At 38.8% G+C, this 14,380-nt stretch overlaps 1 protein-coding gene across 1 annotated transcript in view; it reads right to left on the bottom strand.

Annotated features, from left to right (window-relative positions):
• The window catches only part of LOC103389474 (matrix metalloproteinase-17-like), a 67,292-nt gene that overhangs the window by 37,054 nt on the left and 15,858 nt on the right, over window positions 1-14,380 (bottom strand). The window contains exon 2 of the mRNA XM_008324890.3: window positions 1,359-1,491. Within this exon, the coding sequence (XP_008323112.1) occupies window positions 1,359-1,491 (133 nt within the window). The remainder of the gene's footprint in view (window positions 1-1,358; window positions 1,492-14,380) is intronic.

Below are 14,380 nucleotides of genomic sequence, written 5' to 3'. Positions count from 1 at the left end.
ATCTTCAGTGGAGGCCAAGCCTGACTGGTAGACGGCCAGCCTCCACAGAGACCTGTGGGGTAGATGTTGTTCTAAGGCTGCCATAATTCAATTGGTATACACACTAGAGATGACAAGGCATCCAATTACTGGTGTTGAGATTGAATGTGAAGGTTATATTAAAAGCCCATGAATGGAAAAATCTAACTCAATAATAATGATGTTAAATTTCACTGGGCTGTTTGAGACAAAAGAGAAGCCAAATACAGCAGCAGCAGCAGCAGCAGCAGCAGCAGCAGCAGCAGCGGTGGCGGCAAGTTAGCTGCCGATCACAGCTGTACTGATGGTTGTTATCACTCTTTTTGGCTTTAGCAGCAGCTGTAGTCTGCAGATGGCCTGTCACTTTGAGCAACTGTATGTTCAACAATAAACAAAGTTGGAGACAGCATTGTATATGTGACCTGTGGAATTTACATTTGCGAAAACACAGAAGTGCAGCACTGATTCTGTGGTGTTGAAATATCTATACTCAGCGTCAATGATTAATCTCATAAAGTATTAATAGAGAAGACCAGAAGAGAGCAGTGACTCCATGTGATCAAGTCCACTAGACATCTCTGACCCTTAATGGTAGTAATTCAAATATTTTTAGGTAAACGATATGTGATTTACAGATACAGTCAACTTGAGATACAAGTCACGATTTTTGGTTCGCAATATTTTATCATGACGTTTTTGAAACAAATTGTAACCTAATACAATGATGCTTAATTTGTAATAATATGTTCTCGTGTACTTCGTAAACTGAAGTTTTTATCTTAAAAAACAGAATACAAAAAATGCACATCACCATTTATCTCCTCCTAAGTAAAAAGTAAAAAAAAGACTGGTTTTATTTACCTGACTAGCTGTCAATCTAATAAACAAGAAAAGAAGGCTGTACCTAAGTACTGATCACACATTGAGAAAACATCATAACTGTAACTTCTAAAAGGTAGAAGAGGTGTTGAACCTTAGAGCAGTTGTTCAATGTTTCAACACATGTCACGAGTCACATGTTTAAGCTATGTAAGAGCAAGGAAACTAAATTAGAGTACAAAATAAAATGTAGAAATGGGAAACTCAGAACCTTCACTAAATCTGCTTTTTGCACATTTCCGATGTTTGAAAGTCAGTTAAATAAAAAGAAAAGGATAATGCAGGACAACATTTGTATTCAGGACCAAATGTAGGAGAAAATCATTTGACTGTAGAGAACACTGGTTCTTAAAGAGAGGGTTCAGGGTTCACTGAATCATATAATAAGCTTTTTCCATATCGATCAGTCTCCACACAACAACCCACACATTTGCTACAGCAAAGCCAACATAGCTACGTACCGAAAACTCCAGTCTCCTTCAGTCCTCCAAACCTCTGCATGGCTTTGATGGCCTTGGTCAGGGCCTCCTTGGTCTGGAGCTGCCCAGTCACCGGGTCAGGAGGTGGGAGGTATCCAAATCTGCTCAGCCAGTCCTGCAGCGGAGAAGCAGTAGGTCAAGAGTCAGGTTGTGCATTTTAAACACGCCAAGTATCCTACAGCAGCTGAAAAGGTCCAACACCTGTTAACCCCCGCAGTCTTTGGATTTGGTTCTGTGTGTAAATATATACATGTGCATATATGAAGCTGAGTACACAGATTTATACAAGAGACCCTCAGAAAAACAAGTGCATGTTTATAAACAGGTATCTTCTTTCTAAACCATCACCACCAGCAGCTGCTGGGATCCACTGACCTACAGTTTTAGTCTAGACACGTTCTGTTTCCAGATTCATGTGACAGGTTCTAGCTGAAGAATTTGATGTCTAAGAGGCTGAAAAACATGTTTTATGAGGTCACTTTGACCTGGCTAGCTGAACCTCGAAGTCTTTTCTGAGAGCATAGTTTTTGGGGCATTAATAATAGAGCATTCACTTTTAATATTAAATATATAGATTTATATTATAAATAAATATATAAATATTTAAAAATTTTAATTTCTTATTTGAAAAAACAAAAAAATGTGTTGAAAAACGATCCAAATGGCCTACAGCTGGAAGCCACTCCTTGGCTAACAAAAAACAAACAAACAAACAAACAATGGTGTTGGTGTTGTTTTGATGTTAGCAAGCAAGTCTCCACGGTGGAGCAATATTACATAAAAATGTACAAAAAGTAGTTTATTACAGTTAAAAATAATTACCAGTAACAATGCTTCTGCGCCTGCAAAAGAGTAGCGTGTAATTCCCGATAGCTCTGAGTTTGGTAAGCATTAGATAAGAAGCTAAACCTGTTAGCAAACATGTTTAATGATTCTCCTGAATGGACAAAATTGGAAAAAGAACTCAGACACATTGTTTGTTTCGAGGTAACATTTGATGCCTTTGTGCCTGCGCAAATGAAACATATTGGTAAAAAAACAAATGAACAATCATGTAGTTTTGCTCTAAGTAACTAAGTGGGCTAAACAGTCCTCCTGGGTGGACAAGTTTTATACCAACCTTCTTAAGATCCTAAAATACGCTGTTTATCCATTGTGTAGCTCATCAACAATAAATACCTCTGTGTCGGCACAAAAGATACACGACCTTAAAATCCTTGTCTTTCTCACTGGCATCTTGCCCAGCCTGCAGTAAGAACTAAAATCCCATGAGTCGCATACATTTTGTTTAGTCTGAAAACAAGACAGTGTTAGCTCAGAGGAAATGACATGTAATGAGAATGACCTCACGGTGACACTGACCACAAAGGTCAGTGTCACAAAGCTCAATGAAAGGCCTCTAAGAGGTCACAGAAACACTGACCTTTGACCGCAAAAATCAATTTTTCCGGTGGACATTGGACATTTGTCTAAAAAGACCCCCGTTCTCCAATACTTGATTGAATGGGGGGATGGAGAGGGGTATACAGAACCTGTAGAAAACCCATGGACATGAAGAACATCCAAACTCCATACAGAAAGATTTAGAACTTCAACCAGCAAACCTCTGGTCTCTTTGCTCTGAGGCGAGAACACAAATCCATTTTCCCGCCATGTGTGCAGAGATCGATTATTGCACTTCGTATTTTTTAATAAGAGCTTGTCCTTCACACCTGATGTCTAAACATAGGTCTGCAGCTCAATGGCATAGATTTCTGACATCAATTCAAAGAAGGACACGGATGATTAAGAATACACACAGGAGCCAACGTGTGTTTATTCCAAGGTAACTGCGAGTCCATTTCCACTCTGGACCTGTGCAGTGGCTGCCAATCAAAGGAGACCAGCTGAGTCTATCGATTGTTTTCAGTGTCTGAGAACTGACGCTTGACAGCATCCGAGCTGCAACTTAAGCACGGGGCTTTTCTTCTCCTCTACTCTAAACTCCCATCTCTCTCTCTCTCTCTCCCTGAGGTCTTTATTTTTTATCCTTCACAGATGGCGCCTCCATCCTGTCACAAACAGTGACACCCGACGAGAAAAGACAGATTTTAAATAGCCTTTTGATCTGTATTCATCAGAGGTGATTGACACCGATAGTGAGGCTTTCCCGCCTGCATTGACAGAGGTTAAAATCCATTAAGTGAATGACTTAGCTTTAAGTGAAGCTTCCTGCCAGCTGATACCCGCCTCATCATCTTTACCCCTGCCTCGCTGCAAAAAGAGATTGTGCGTGTACAGGAGGGGGGAGGGGGGGGGGTGCAGAGGGGGATTAAACTGACCCTCAGCCAGAGCGGGGCAGGGGAGGATGAAAAGCAACAATTTCCTGGATGTAATGCCTGGGGGGTAAATTGTAGAGGTTATAGAATTTAAAAGATATGCAGCAGGAACGTGATCCTAGAATCTAACAGTGAACTGAGATTTACTGTAAAAGAGCTCAATGATAAAATTCAAGAAATGTGATGAATAGTAATGTGAAGTCAAAGGTCTTAAGCTTCTGTGTTGGCAGTATAATTCGCACGAGATATTTGGACAGGTTTTAACCTGCAGCTTAACCACAGTTTTTGAACAAAACAAGTAAAAATTGAAGGACAGATACGTTGTATGGATTTTAATAAATAAAAATCCATACAACGTATCTGTAAACAAATAAATCTGGCTGCGGCTGTTCCCAAAAGTCCGTCCTCCAACACCTAATCTGCACAGGCTTTTGACTTATAATACATTCACACTGGAAAAAAAGATAAAATTAAATATTCTATTCTACAAACCAGACTGGATGCATAGTAAATATGGCATGAGCTTCCTCCACAGTGCACAATGGAAATGGAGAAAGCTGCTGCTGGTAGCTATAAAAAATATTAGAATGAAATAGTGAATAGGAGTTAGACATCTCCCAAATCGTAAACACTTACTTTAGAGCAACTTTTTAAAGACTTTCTCTGGTTTATTGCACTGTGGTGTTTGGCTTTTTTTAATGGAATGAGAACCTCGGCTTCTGAAACTGCTGATATTATTTTGTAAATAAACTGCCTCAGGAAAACACCAGCATTGTTTTATGGGTGCAAACCCAGTTGTGGTCCATGTGAGTTGTCTACATGTAGGGGCAACAGAAATGATGCATGTGACGCTGACAGGCTAATATGGTTTGAATAAAGTAGGAAGTGAATCACCTTCAGTGCCTTTAGTATCTGTCAAGTCCTCTGATAGAGTCAGAAACTCAACGTGACAACGTCACTTAACATGCATTGTTTCAGTGTCACCAGCAGAGTGCTACACTATGGAAGCGTTTATTTAAGAAGTTCAACAATGTCAACAGTTAAACTATTTCGGAGCTAACTTCTGGTTATCTTCAGTCTTACTTTTAGCAGTCAGGATGCTAACTTTTGTTTTGACTGTTATTATTAACTTTATCTGGGCAGTCTAAACAGCCATTAAATTCATACAGTATATTATGGTAAACTTCAACTTGTAAGGAAACAGTTTATTTGGATTATGCTCCATTGTTTTTTTGACTAATGTTTAGCCTTTTTTTTTTTGGCTAGGCCCCAGTTAAAGTTGCATTTGAGGCCTTTCATAGGGTGTATTTAATATTCAGGTGAGGGTTAAATGGAACTCTAGGAAGCTTTAAAATATTTAAAATACTCAACCCTACTACCAACCACTGGGGCTCAAAGATTTCACCCAGCCTAACCCCATGCTCATTTCGTATTGCCCACGTTAAGCCCTGGGTGGCCCACATGGTCCTGCAGGCTGGAATGTCACTTTTATAACATGCAGCCCAATTTAGAACTGCAGCCATTTTTCCTTAAGTCAGCAGAACATGTGGATTCACATCTGTGCACGCTGTGATTGTTGTGTCCATATGGACAAGAGTAGGTTTAAATAGTCCTTCTCTGTGGGTAAGGTGCACCAGTGATGAATTACATCTGTGCCTCCTCCACCACTGCAGCCCTGTGTTTTCACACACAGCCCATAAAGTCACTACATAAAACTTTTTTTTTGTTTTCTGTGGGGAGCCAGCAGCTAATTTAAAACTGTCACTGTAGCTTAGGGGAGCAACAACAGCATAAAAAAAGGTGTACCGCATTACCAACATGTTCAGCAACATGCTGGGCACTGACTTATGTACAGGCAGGGCTCAGTGTTTACGTGGGACTGGAAGTAACTCTTAAGGTTTGTCCTCAAATACAGACACAAAACAAAATAAACGCTTGGGAATTAATGTGGGTTAAAATCTATACGGACATAAACACGGGATGTTTAAGGCACTGAAACCTTACTAGACATCTGGGTCCAACCATTCACCGACATTGTGCATGGCTGCCAGATTTGATAACATACATTAAAAGCCAACTGCTCCTCCTGTGATATTAAAGACTAGAATTATGGTGGATGTTTTAATGGTAATGTAAATGCAGACCACTCTTCTTTGGAGAATTTGCTAAAAATGATGCATGCTATAATTCTCATGCATTTTACCGCCATAAAAAAACAAACTTATTTACTTTTTTTATCCATAAATACACCATAAGCTATAACAGTTATACCTCATACAGTAGCTAAAGATTAGTAGGAGTTAAACAAAAACAAACATGATAAGCTAATGTGATTGTTGTTGGCATCTGTTGCCCTATATAAAAAAAAGAAGATCAGAGAACATTTCGTCTGGCAAAGAATAAAGTTAAGTACGATAACCACAACCATAACCACAACAAAAAAAAAGTCAGTGCTAAATTAAAATTGACCAAAGAGAAAGTTTAAAAAAAAATGCTGAAGTCAAGATCAGCTCAAAATAAGAAGCTAATTTTAGAGAACGCTGTCAGAGCCGACAGACTCTAGTACAGGGCTGTCCACACCTTTTTGTCTCGGGAGACAGTTTCCAAATGACCAGGGTGACGTGAGCTACCAACATTGAAAACTCTACATATATATTTACTCATATACACTGAATATGTTATTATACATTATATGTTGGGGTACTTTGATTAAATCGCCATAGAATGCACAATACTGTGGTCCTTAGTTTAGCCCCAGTGAATAGCATCTTAAAATAAAATTACATCTATAATTTTAATTATTATTTTTTACATGTAATTGCTCAAATATACTGCTCTGTCTTTTTTAAAATTAATTTAGGCAGACAAGGCTATCAAGCACTGCGCAGCCCCCCAAACAGTCAAAATGTTACGGCTTTAGTCGACTGTCTTTGGTTGATTACAGCCATACTTGTGATAATTTTGCGCAACTAAGCTAAATCCTGCTAGGTTGGATGTCTATAGTAATCAAATCTTTGAAAAAAAAATTGAAAACAAAAATCAATGTGAAGAAGGAAGACCAATCAATGCAAAAGCACTCAAGAAGCTGAAGCCGAACCTGATGTAATGGCACAAATTCATCATGAAAACCAGTAATGATGGGCTTCTTAATGGGATGATTTGTTGCGCTAAAGAGCAGGGAATGTCACTGCGTAGTTCAGATTACATAAGTGTGTGAAATCTTTAAGTAAAGTCTCTCTGCTCTGAACTGGTTCTTAAAGGGATAGAATGAAGAGTCTCATAGTTTATTCAGCATTTGAAGCTTTCCTCTGAGTTCCTCTGAGCTCAATCGCAGCCTTACAGAGATTCATTGACTTTTAGCCGAACAAATGCTCACTGCGTAACACACTTGGCCCCAAGTCCTGACTTAGGCCCCAGGGGTTGTTACTACTTAGCTCACTTGGTACTCAAATGACCTGACAAATCCGAGTGTATTATCACTCAGCTTTGATTTAACTAAGAAAGTAGGTATGGTTCGGTATATTACACCAGGCATTTACATATGCAAAATGTTTTTTTAAATTATTATTTCAATTAATAAGAGCTCAACAAAGAACATCTTAAAGTTCTCCCTCAGTGTGTATTTGGGTGGTAGGTTTTTTTTTACCCTGTTCATGTAGCCAAACTAAATGGTTATAGATTTACAAAGAAGGAAGGAACAAATAAAAAGCACCTTTTTATAATGCCTTTATGCCTGCACAAGAGGAGCTGTGCTGATAGTCTTTGTAGTGACAATTTGTTAGCACATGAAGAGATTTGTCATCAAATTTTACTATAAAAATGGCTACATGGGTGTGTGAATTAGAATATATGAAGTATATAAATACATTTAATTGTTGCAATTAGATTAGACTATATGTACATATACTGCACAAATGCATATATCTACATATATATAGATTTATATTTATATACTATGTGTAATAAGGGGAACAGACAAGAAACAGCATGTGCATCCATTAAAAGTGACTAATGACTGGCAAAGAAATACAGCATACCAAATTTGTCTTTTTTAAAGAAATAGATTTTTGCTAAAAGTGACAGTTCTACTCCACTCAACACAAAATTAATAGGAACACGGACAGAAAATGATTATTGGTGTCTTGGAGTGTCCTCAGAGAGCATGTATCTAAAGCGAGGCGACGTCTCTTCTCACTTCATTAGAGCTGACGGTATTTATAGCACTGTATGGAATGTACAGTCTGGAGTACTACAGTATTAGCCTGGCAGCTACGAGCCTGTTGGAGAAGAGAGGCGTCTCAGTCTGACATCAAGAGAGTGAACTAATTTAATTATCCTCGAAACCATCTTTTTCCTCACGTATTGTTGGGCAGTGGACGGAGGGAAATCATGTGACTGAGGACGCTTACTGTCCATCTTCATCATTAGCACTGCAGGTCCAGGCACTGGAATTACAAACTTCACGCTCACTGGACACTGATTAATGTGAGGGGTTTCTGCAGCTGCCATCGTTTATTAGAGCTGCTGTAGAAAAGCAGGGTCGGAAAAATACATTATCTACATGTAATACTGTATATGTATATGTTACATGTACAAAAAGAACATTTACATTAAGAACAGTATTTTATAGATGTGTGTATCGGCACGAATCTGGCGATACATGATATGTATCATGATACAGGGGCAACAACATGCCAACACAGCGACATATTGAGTTTTTGAACACAAATTCCGTTTCAAGCGATTGCTTGACTCAAAGTCTCAATGAACATGGAGTCCTTGTACAATCAACTAGTGGTCAGATGTTTAAATGCAACGCGAAAATGAACCAACGGCATGAATATTTGCATGTAAATTGTTAATAAAAAAAGTCGATCAGTGCTGTAGAATATCGATACAGTATTTCACAATACTGCAGTGTATCGATACATAATATTTTATGTTCACATGATGTGATCAATTTAGCTGATTCAGATTATTTTTTAACTCAAGCTCTAGGATTAAATCAAGGCTAACTTTAGCCGCCTACAGATTTTGGCTGTCTTTTAGCATTTGGTCAACTTTAGCCTATGTTCAGATGTTACTTAGAAATTCAGATTTTTTTTACTAACTTTCCCCGGGGCTAATCTCTAATTTCTCAGAGCATTGAGAGAAGCACAGAGAATTAGCTTTAAGATGTATTAGCAATAGTACATTGTTGGCCCTACTTTAAACCACTCACAGGCTAATTTAGTTGCCTTAGTGAAAGGGCCAAGATTGGCAATACCAACTATTACACTGATTAATGCAAAGGCTTTTCTCCGCACGGCAGTGCTTCACATGTGATATGACCAATTTAGTCCGTTTGAGATTCGCTGCCATCGACGCGGAGGACGCCGTGACATTTTTTCACATTGATTTTCATCTCAATCTCTGGGAGTAAAGCGAGGCTCACCGAGTCCTCAAGCCTAATGATTTACTTCCATACGGTGTATCATTAGTCTCTGCTGCTGGCTGTGAATCTTAAAAGGTGTATCTTTGTCTTCCTGCTGCAGCAGCTGACACATCTGCCATGTAATTGGAACAAAATCTTTAAATTCAAAGGTGTTTTCTTTTTCTGGTCCTCAGCAGCTGATGACTTTCTGCTGAGACGTACACTTCCATTGTCTGTACGCAAAGGAAATACGAATGAAACCATTTATAAAACAGGGAATGAATGTGGCCATGAATGAAACATTAATTTCCCTATGGTTTGGGAAATTTTGTGCAAATATAGATTTTAGTTTTAAATATATACGTAGTTTGCATGGTTCAGCAATCTGAGAAGTGGCCACAAAGAGGAAAAGAAGCTAAGCATTTCAGTTAGCCTTTAGCTGTGCTGAATGTAAACCAATAAAGAGCTAACTTAGTTTTCATAGTATGAAATGCCAATGCATGATAATCACAGTGTATATGATTAAGAACACAATGCTATATTGAATTAGAGTTACTGTTAGCTAGTGTGGTTAGCCTTTAGATAATCACAAACATTTAACTGTAGTCTCAACATTTTTGTTTGGTGAGTTATACCTTTCCTAGAACAACTGTAATGACATTTTTTGTAGCCTTTATATTTTTTATAAGACAATGGTCCAAAAAACTTTGAGGACTAGCACCACCAGGCTCAAAACACAAAGTAGCTTTTAGCTATATTTGCTACAATGTTAACTACCATTAGAGAGAAGTTAAAGGCCAGATATGTAGATGAAAGTTCATGGTTGTGTAATGTTTATTCTCTAAAAGGGAAAGAACCAAATTTAGTACTGTTTTTTTCCGTGTGCCTTTTTGGTAACTCTCACACACAAAAACATGGCTGTGGTGTCACCGCATTTCTGAAAAAGCAGAGAACAAAAAAAAAAAACCAAAAAAACAAGTGACCTCCGCTGAGCCACAATACCTCCCTGTTTAGCTGCAATACACAGCTGCCGAGTCCCTTCATCTGTGGCCTGCACTGACAGGAAATGAGTCGCAGGGAGACATTTAACCCTGGTGACCTCAGTGACTCTCTGAGGGTCACCAAGTGGCACAGTCCATTATAGTGTTTACATTGTTCCTTTACCATGAGGTCAGATCTCTGGCAGACCTCCAAGGATAGGAAAAAAGTGTGGAAAAAGTGAAGCCATGAATAATGCATCGATCACATACGTCCATTAATTAATTTGGCAGTTGAGGCTAATGCTTCATCTGACTCCCTGGCAACCAGACGTCAAGATTCTTGTTTTCATCCATGGGAAAAAAAAAAGTCAGAGCAGCGAAGAGAAGGTTATTCTCACATGATGCAAAACAAAATGCCACGGTGGAGCTGCAGTCTTTATCATCCTTTATTCTTTTTTTACTTTTAATCTTATCCTAAACTAATTGCATCACTGGGAGCAAGATTTTCTCCTGAATACCCAATGCATTAAGAAAAAAATCTTATAATTTAAGTTGTTTTATGTTCCAGCCTATATTATATTAAAAAAACAAAAACGAGGTGAACGAGGTGGAAAATGTAATATAAATATTGTGAATACTGTAACAAAAATACAACCTGTGCAAGTGTCAGATTAAAAAATGTCAGTGCATCAGATTACAAAGCTGATGGGGCTGTATCCCAATTTTTTGCCCATGTCTGACGTAGGCCCTAAATCCCAGGATTGGTTGAGTTAGCAGGTTGCGATCTCTGGTGACGTTTATTGGGGTACTACGACACATTAAATTAACTTCAAATACTGTATAAATATGTGATGTCAATTAAGCAACATGTTACATTACAACTACTTCTTACAGTGTAAGTAGAAGTAATTTCTGGGATAACTTTAAGCTATCATTTGGGTTTAGCTAATATCTGTAACTCACTTTTTTTGGTCTTTACATCTCAGAACTTTGACGTTTTTCATTTTCTATAATTCATATGCACTATTTTATGCAAACTTTTTTTTAGCATGCTCTGTAGTAGGTCTTCAATAAACTGTGATTAAACTGTGATCCTGGTCTGTGTACTTTTAAATATCTAATATGACGTATTGTTTGTACATAATCATTTCAGTATCATCGGGAATTTTTAAAAGATTATGTTTTAAAAAGAGAGAAATTAGATTATTTTTACTTGATATTTCCGACTTTGTACTGACCGTAAAGTGACTCACTGTCATGTGAAGTCTCTTTGAACGAAGATAAAGATCAAGCAAAACGTCAATGGGACCTACACAAAAACCTTCTTAGCAGAAGAACAGAACAAAGAGTCAGATGACAGAATAAGCAGTAAACACACATCATACCAATCGGAGAGTGTCTCATCACGCCGATGTCGGCTTCTCCTGCGGCTCTGCAGCAGGAAGATTGCTCTGGCCAAGTTTTATCAGACCATCTACGGGGCGACTGCAGTCTGAGTGAAGATGTAATCGTCACTGTTCAAAGCGGCTGCAGCCGTTTCCCAGTTTTATATCTGCAGCCCCTTTTCACCCAAAGTTTACTTAAAGCATTACACTGGGATAAAACAGGATCCAAAGAGTGAACGCTCACTGAAGGCTGTGTTTGACTGTGAAGCTGCCACAATCATTCCTGCGCAAACACAATTTACCGGAGAAATGAAGGATTTTAGATTTGTTAGTGCAAACAGTACCGGTCAAAAGGAGAAAGTAAAGGTGAGTATAACCGGAGGTAAATGGGGGGTGACATGCAGCCACTGCAGGAAACACTGGCTGGATTCCAACGAAGGCAGTAAAGATGTGAGTACTTCATGTACTCCTCGCCTTGAAATCACCAATTTACTCTGATGCATTTTCTTCACCTTTACTGTCACAGCTTTAAACAAAACATGACCTTGTCTTTTCTCTCTCCTATATGTAATTCTGTGGTCCATGTAAAGAATATCCACAGGCTTTGCTGAAGAAACAATAGGAATCACCCTTTAATTCAACCTCAATTTCTAGTATCTGTAATAAGATAAATCTGGTCATGTGCACTACATTTAGATTGTCCAATGTCAAATGTCAAAATAGGCGTTTCCTATCAAGGTGAGAAAAAAACGTATCAACAGGATGTTCCAGCTGTCAGTCAAGTGGAGTGACCAATCACATTGACCCTCCCATTCTCCTTTTCCTCTCTGTTGTCTATCAACATTTAACAATGATTTACAAAACTTATAAATAAATAAATCTGGGACTTACAGAATTTATATCAAGGGTGTCAAACATACCTGCCAAAAGCAGCCCACTAGAGGGTTCAATCCAGTGTTAAAAATTCAGAAACACTTTATGTTCGTGATGTTTTTTCAAATTACATCTCATTAAATATTCTAATGAGTTTGACACCGCTGACCTATAGGGTCAACTAAAAATCAAAAATTCACATTTTAATATATCCTTATACATCACTTGAAACTCCTTATTTGTTCCCAATTTCATCAATGCCGCCAACGGATGTAGCTTTTGTATAAATATGCTTCAGTCCAACTTACTTGACTTCTGTTTTGTGTCTATTTGGTCAAGTTTTCTTGTGGTTCTTCTATTTTTTTAATTAATTTATACAAAATAGTAAATTATCTGTTACTAAGGCTGACAAAGTAACACATTGAGAGAGATGAGGTTACATTTGGAATATGGTATTGCAGTCACAATTTGTCTTCGTTTCTAATAGGACTTTGACTCCCCCATTTTTCCTCCCACAGCAGTGGAGACAGTTAAATGGAGAAAATCAACTGCACAGAAAAAGAAGTTATCAGATTTCAGTGGAGCTTCTTTGCGAGCAGATGGCCCCGACTCCCTTCACCATGCTGAAAACCCTTCAATCACTAGCAAGTATTTTGCGCCGCTGCGCTGGATACAATACACATATAATGGGACGGGAGCCTGCTCCGGTGATGAAACGATACAGTACAACCTGATGGATGGGCTGCGGTTGAATAGCCCAAAAAATGACATCCTGTGTTTCTTCCTGGCCACTGTTCCCTGACGTTGATGACAAATGCCACGGGAGCGGAGAAACACGGCAGGGATAATGACGTAGGTAACATAAAACCACAGTGCAGCGGCTTTCCCAACAGCATGTACACAAGGGAAGAACAACTATGCAGAAGTACACGAGACTGACAGCAGTTACAACGAAAGGACTTCTTTCACAGTGGTCAAAAATCCACTTACACTCTCCAACATCTGGCTTTGCTCTGCTGTGGTAAGAGACACATTGGGGTCAAATCCCTTTGCAATAAACGTGGGTTTAAACTGGCTTCAGCTCAGAGGGGATATAAGAGTCGTATAAATATGACATTCAGGTGAAGGCGCTTATTTCACCATCTACTGCTGTATTTTGGCAGAGCAGTGACTGAGTCTGCACCCGTCACCACCTTTTGTTAGCGTGTGGTTATGATGTGCTCCACTGTGGAGGAAATCTAAATTTATTCAGCTGCTGCATGTCTGAAGAATAAAGTCAACCCGGAGTTAAGCCAGTGCTGCCCCGTCCTTTTCTACTTGTTTGTTGTCACGTCGGTGGTGTGCAGCGTCTGTGTGATGTCTGACCAGATGTTGAGGAGTTCCAGCTGTAACTAGAAGGGGTCTGCATGTCCTCTGAGTGTGTCTGTGCACAGGATGTCCTCAGGCTCTCAGTCCAGAATCAGACAGGATTAGGTAAACGGTTCACTCTATGTTGATGATGGTGTGAATGTGTTTATCTTAATATGAGACTCTATGATGGACTGGTGAACAGTCCAGGGTAGGGCTGCTCGATTATGGCAAAAATCATAATCACGATAAGAATCACTTTGTGTTAGTTTTACTAACATGTTAGCATGTTAGTAAAACAGGACTGGGGTGCCCAAAAGTCATTTGAATGCCATATTTAGGCCAGGTGGAAACATGTCATGTTGGATCCAACATATTCTTCTGGTAGGCATGCCATCCTTTAATAAAGTACAAGTATTTTACACTGCACTTGTTTTCCGTTTTTAACACTGTTGTGTGAGCACCTTATTTTTTTCATGTCAAACCCAACTCACAGGAGACAAAACAAAGGAAGGACAAATGTATCTTCCAGCAAAAGCAGGGGGAATGAAATAGGAGAGTTTAAAAAGAGCCACATTAATCCACTAATTCTGTTGTAAAAGAGGTCTAAATGAGGAACAACGTTATCTCCAGTGAACCCTTTACTAAATGAGATATAAAAGAAAGAACTGAAGCACCTGCCATTAAG

Source organism: Cynoglossus semilaevis, chromosome 14 (assembly GCF_000523025.1).
Source record: "Cynoglossus semilaevis isolate Cse_v1.0 chromosome 14, Cse_v1.0, whole genome shotgun sequence".
Taxonomy (NCBI): domain Eukaryota; kingdom Metazoa; phylum Chordata; class Actinopteri; order Pleuronectiformes; family Cynoglossidae; genus Cynoglossus; species Cynoglossus semilaevis.
Note: the sequence above shows the minus strand (reverse complement) of the source record. Positions and strands in the feature narration are given on the sequence as shown.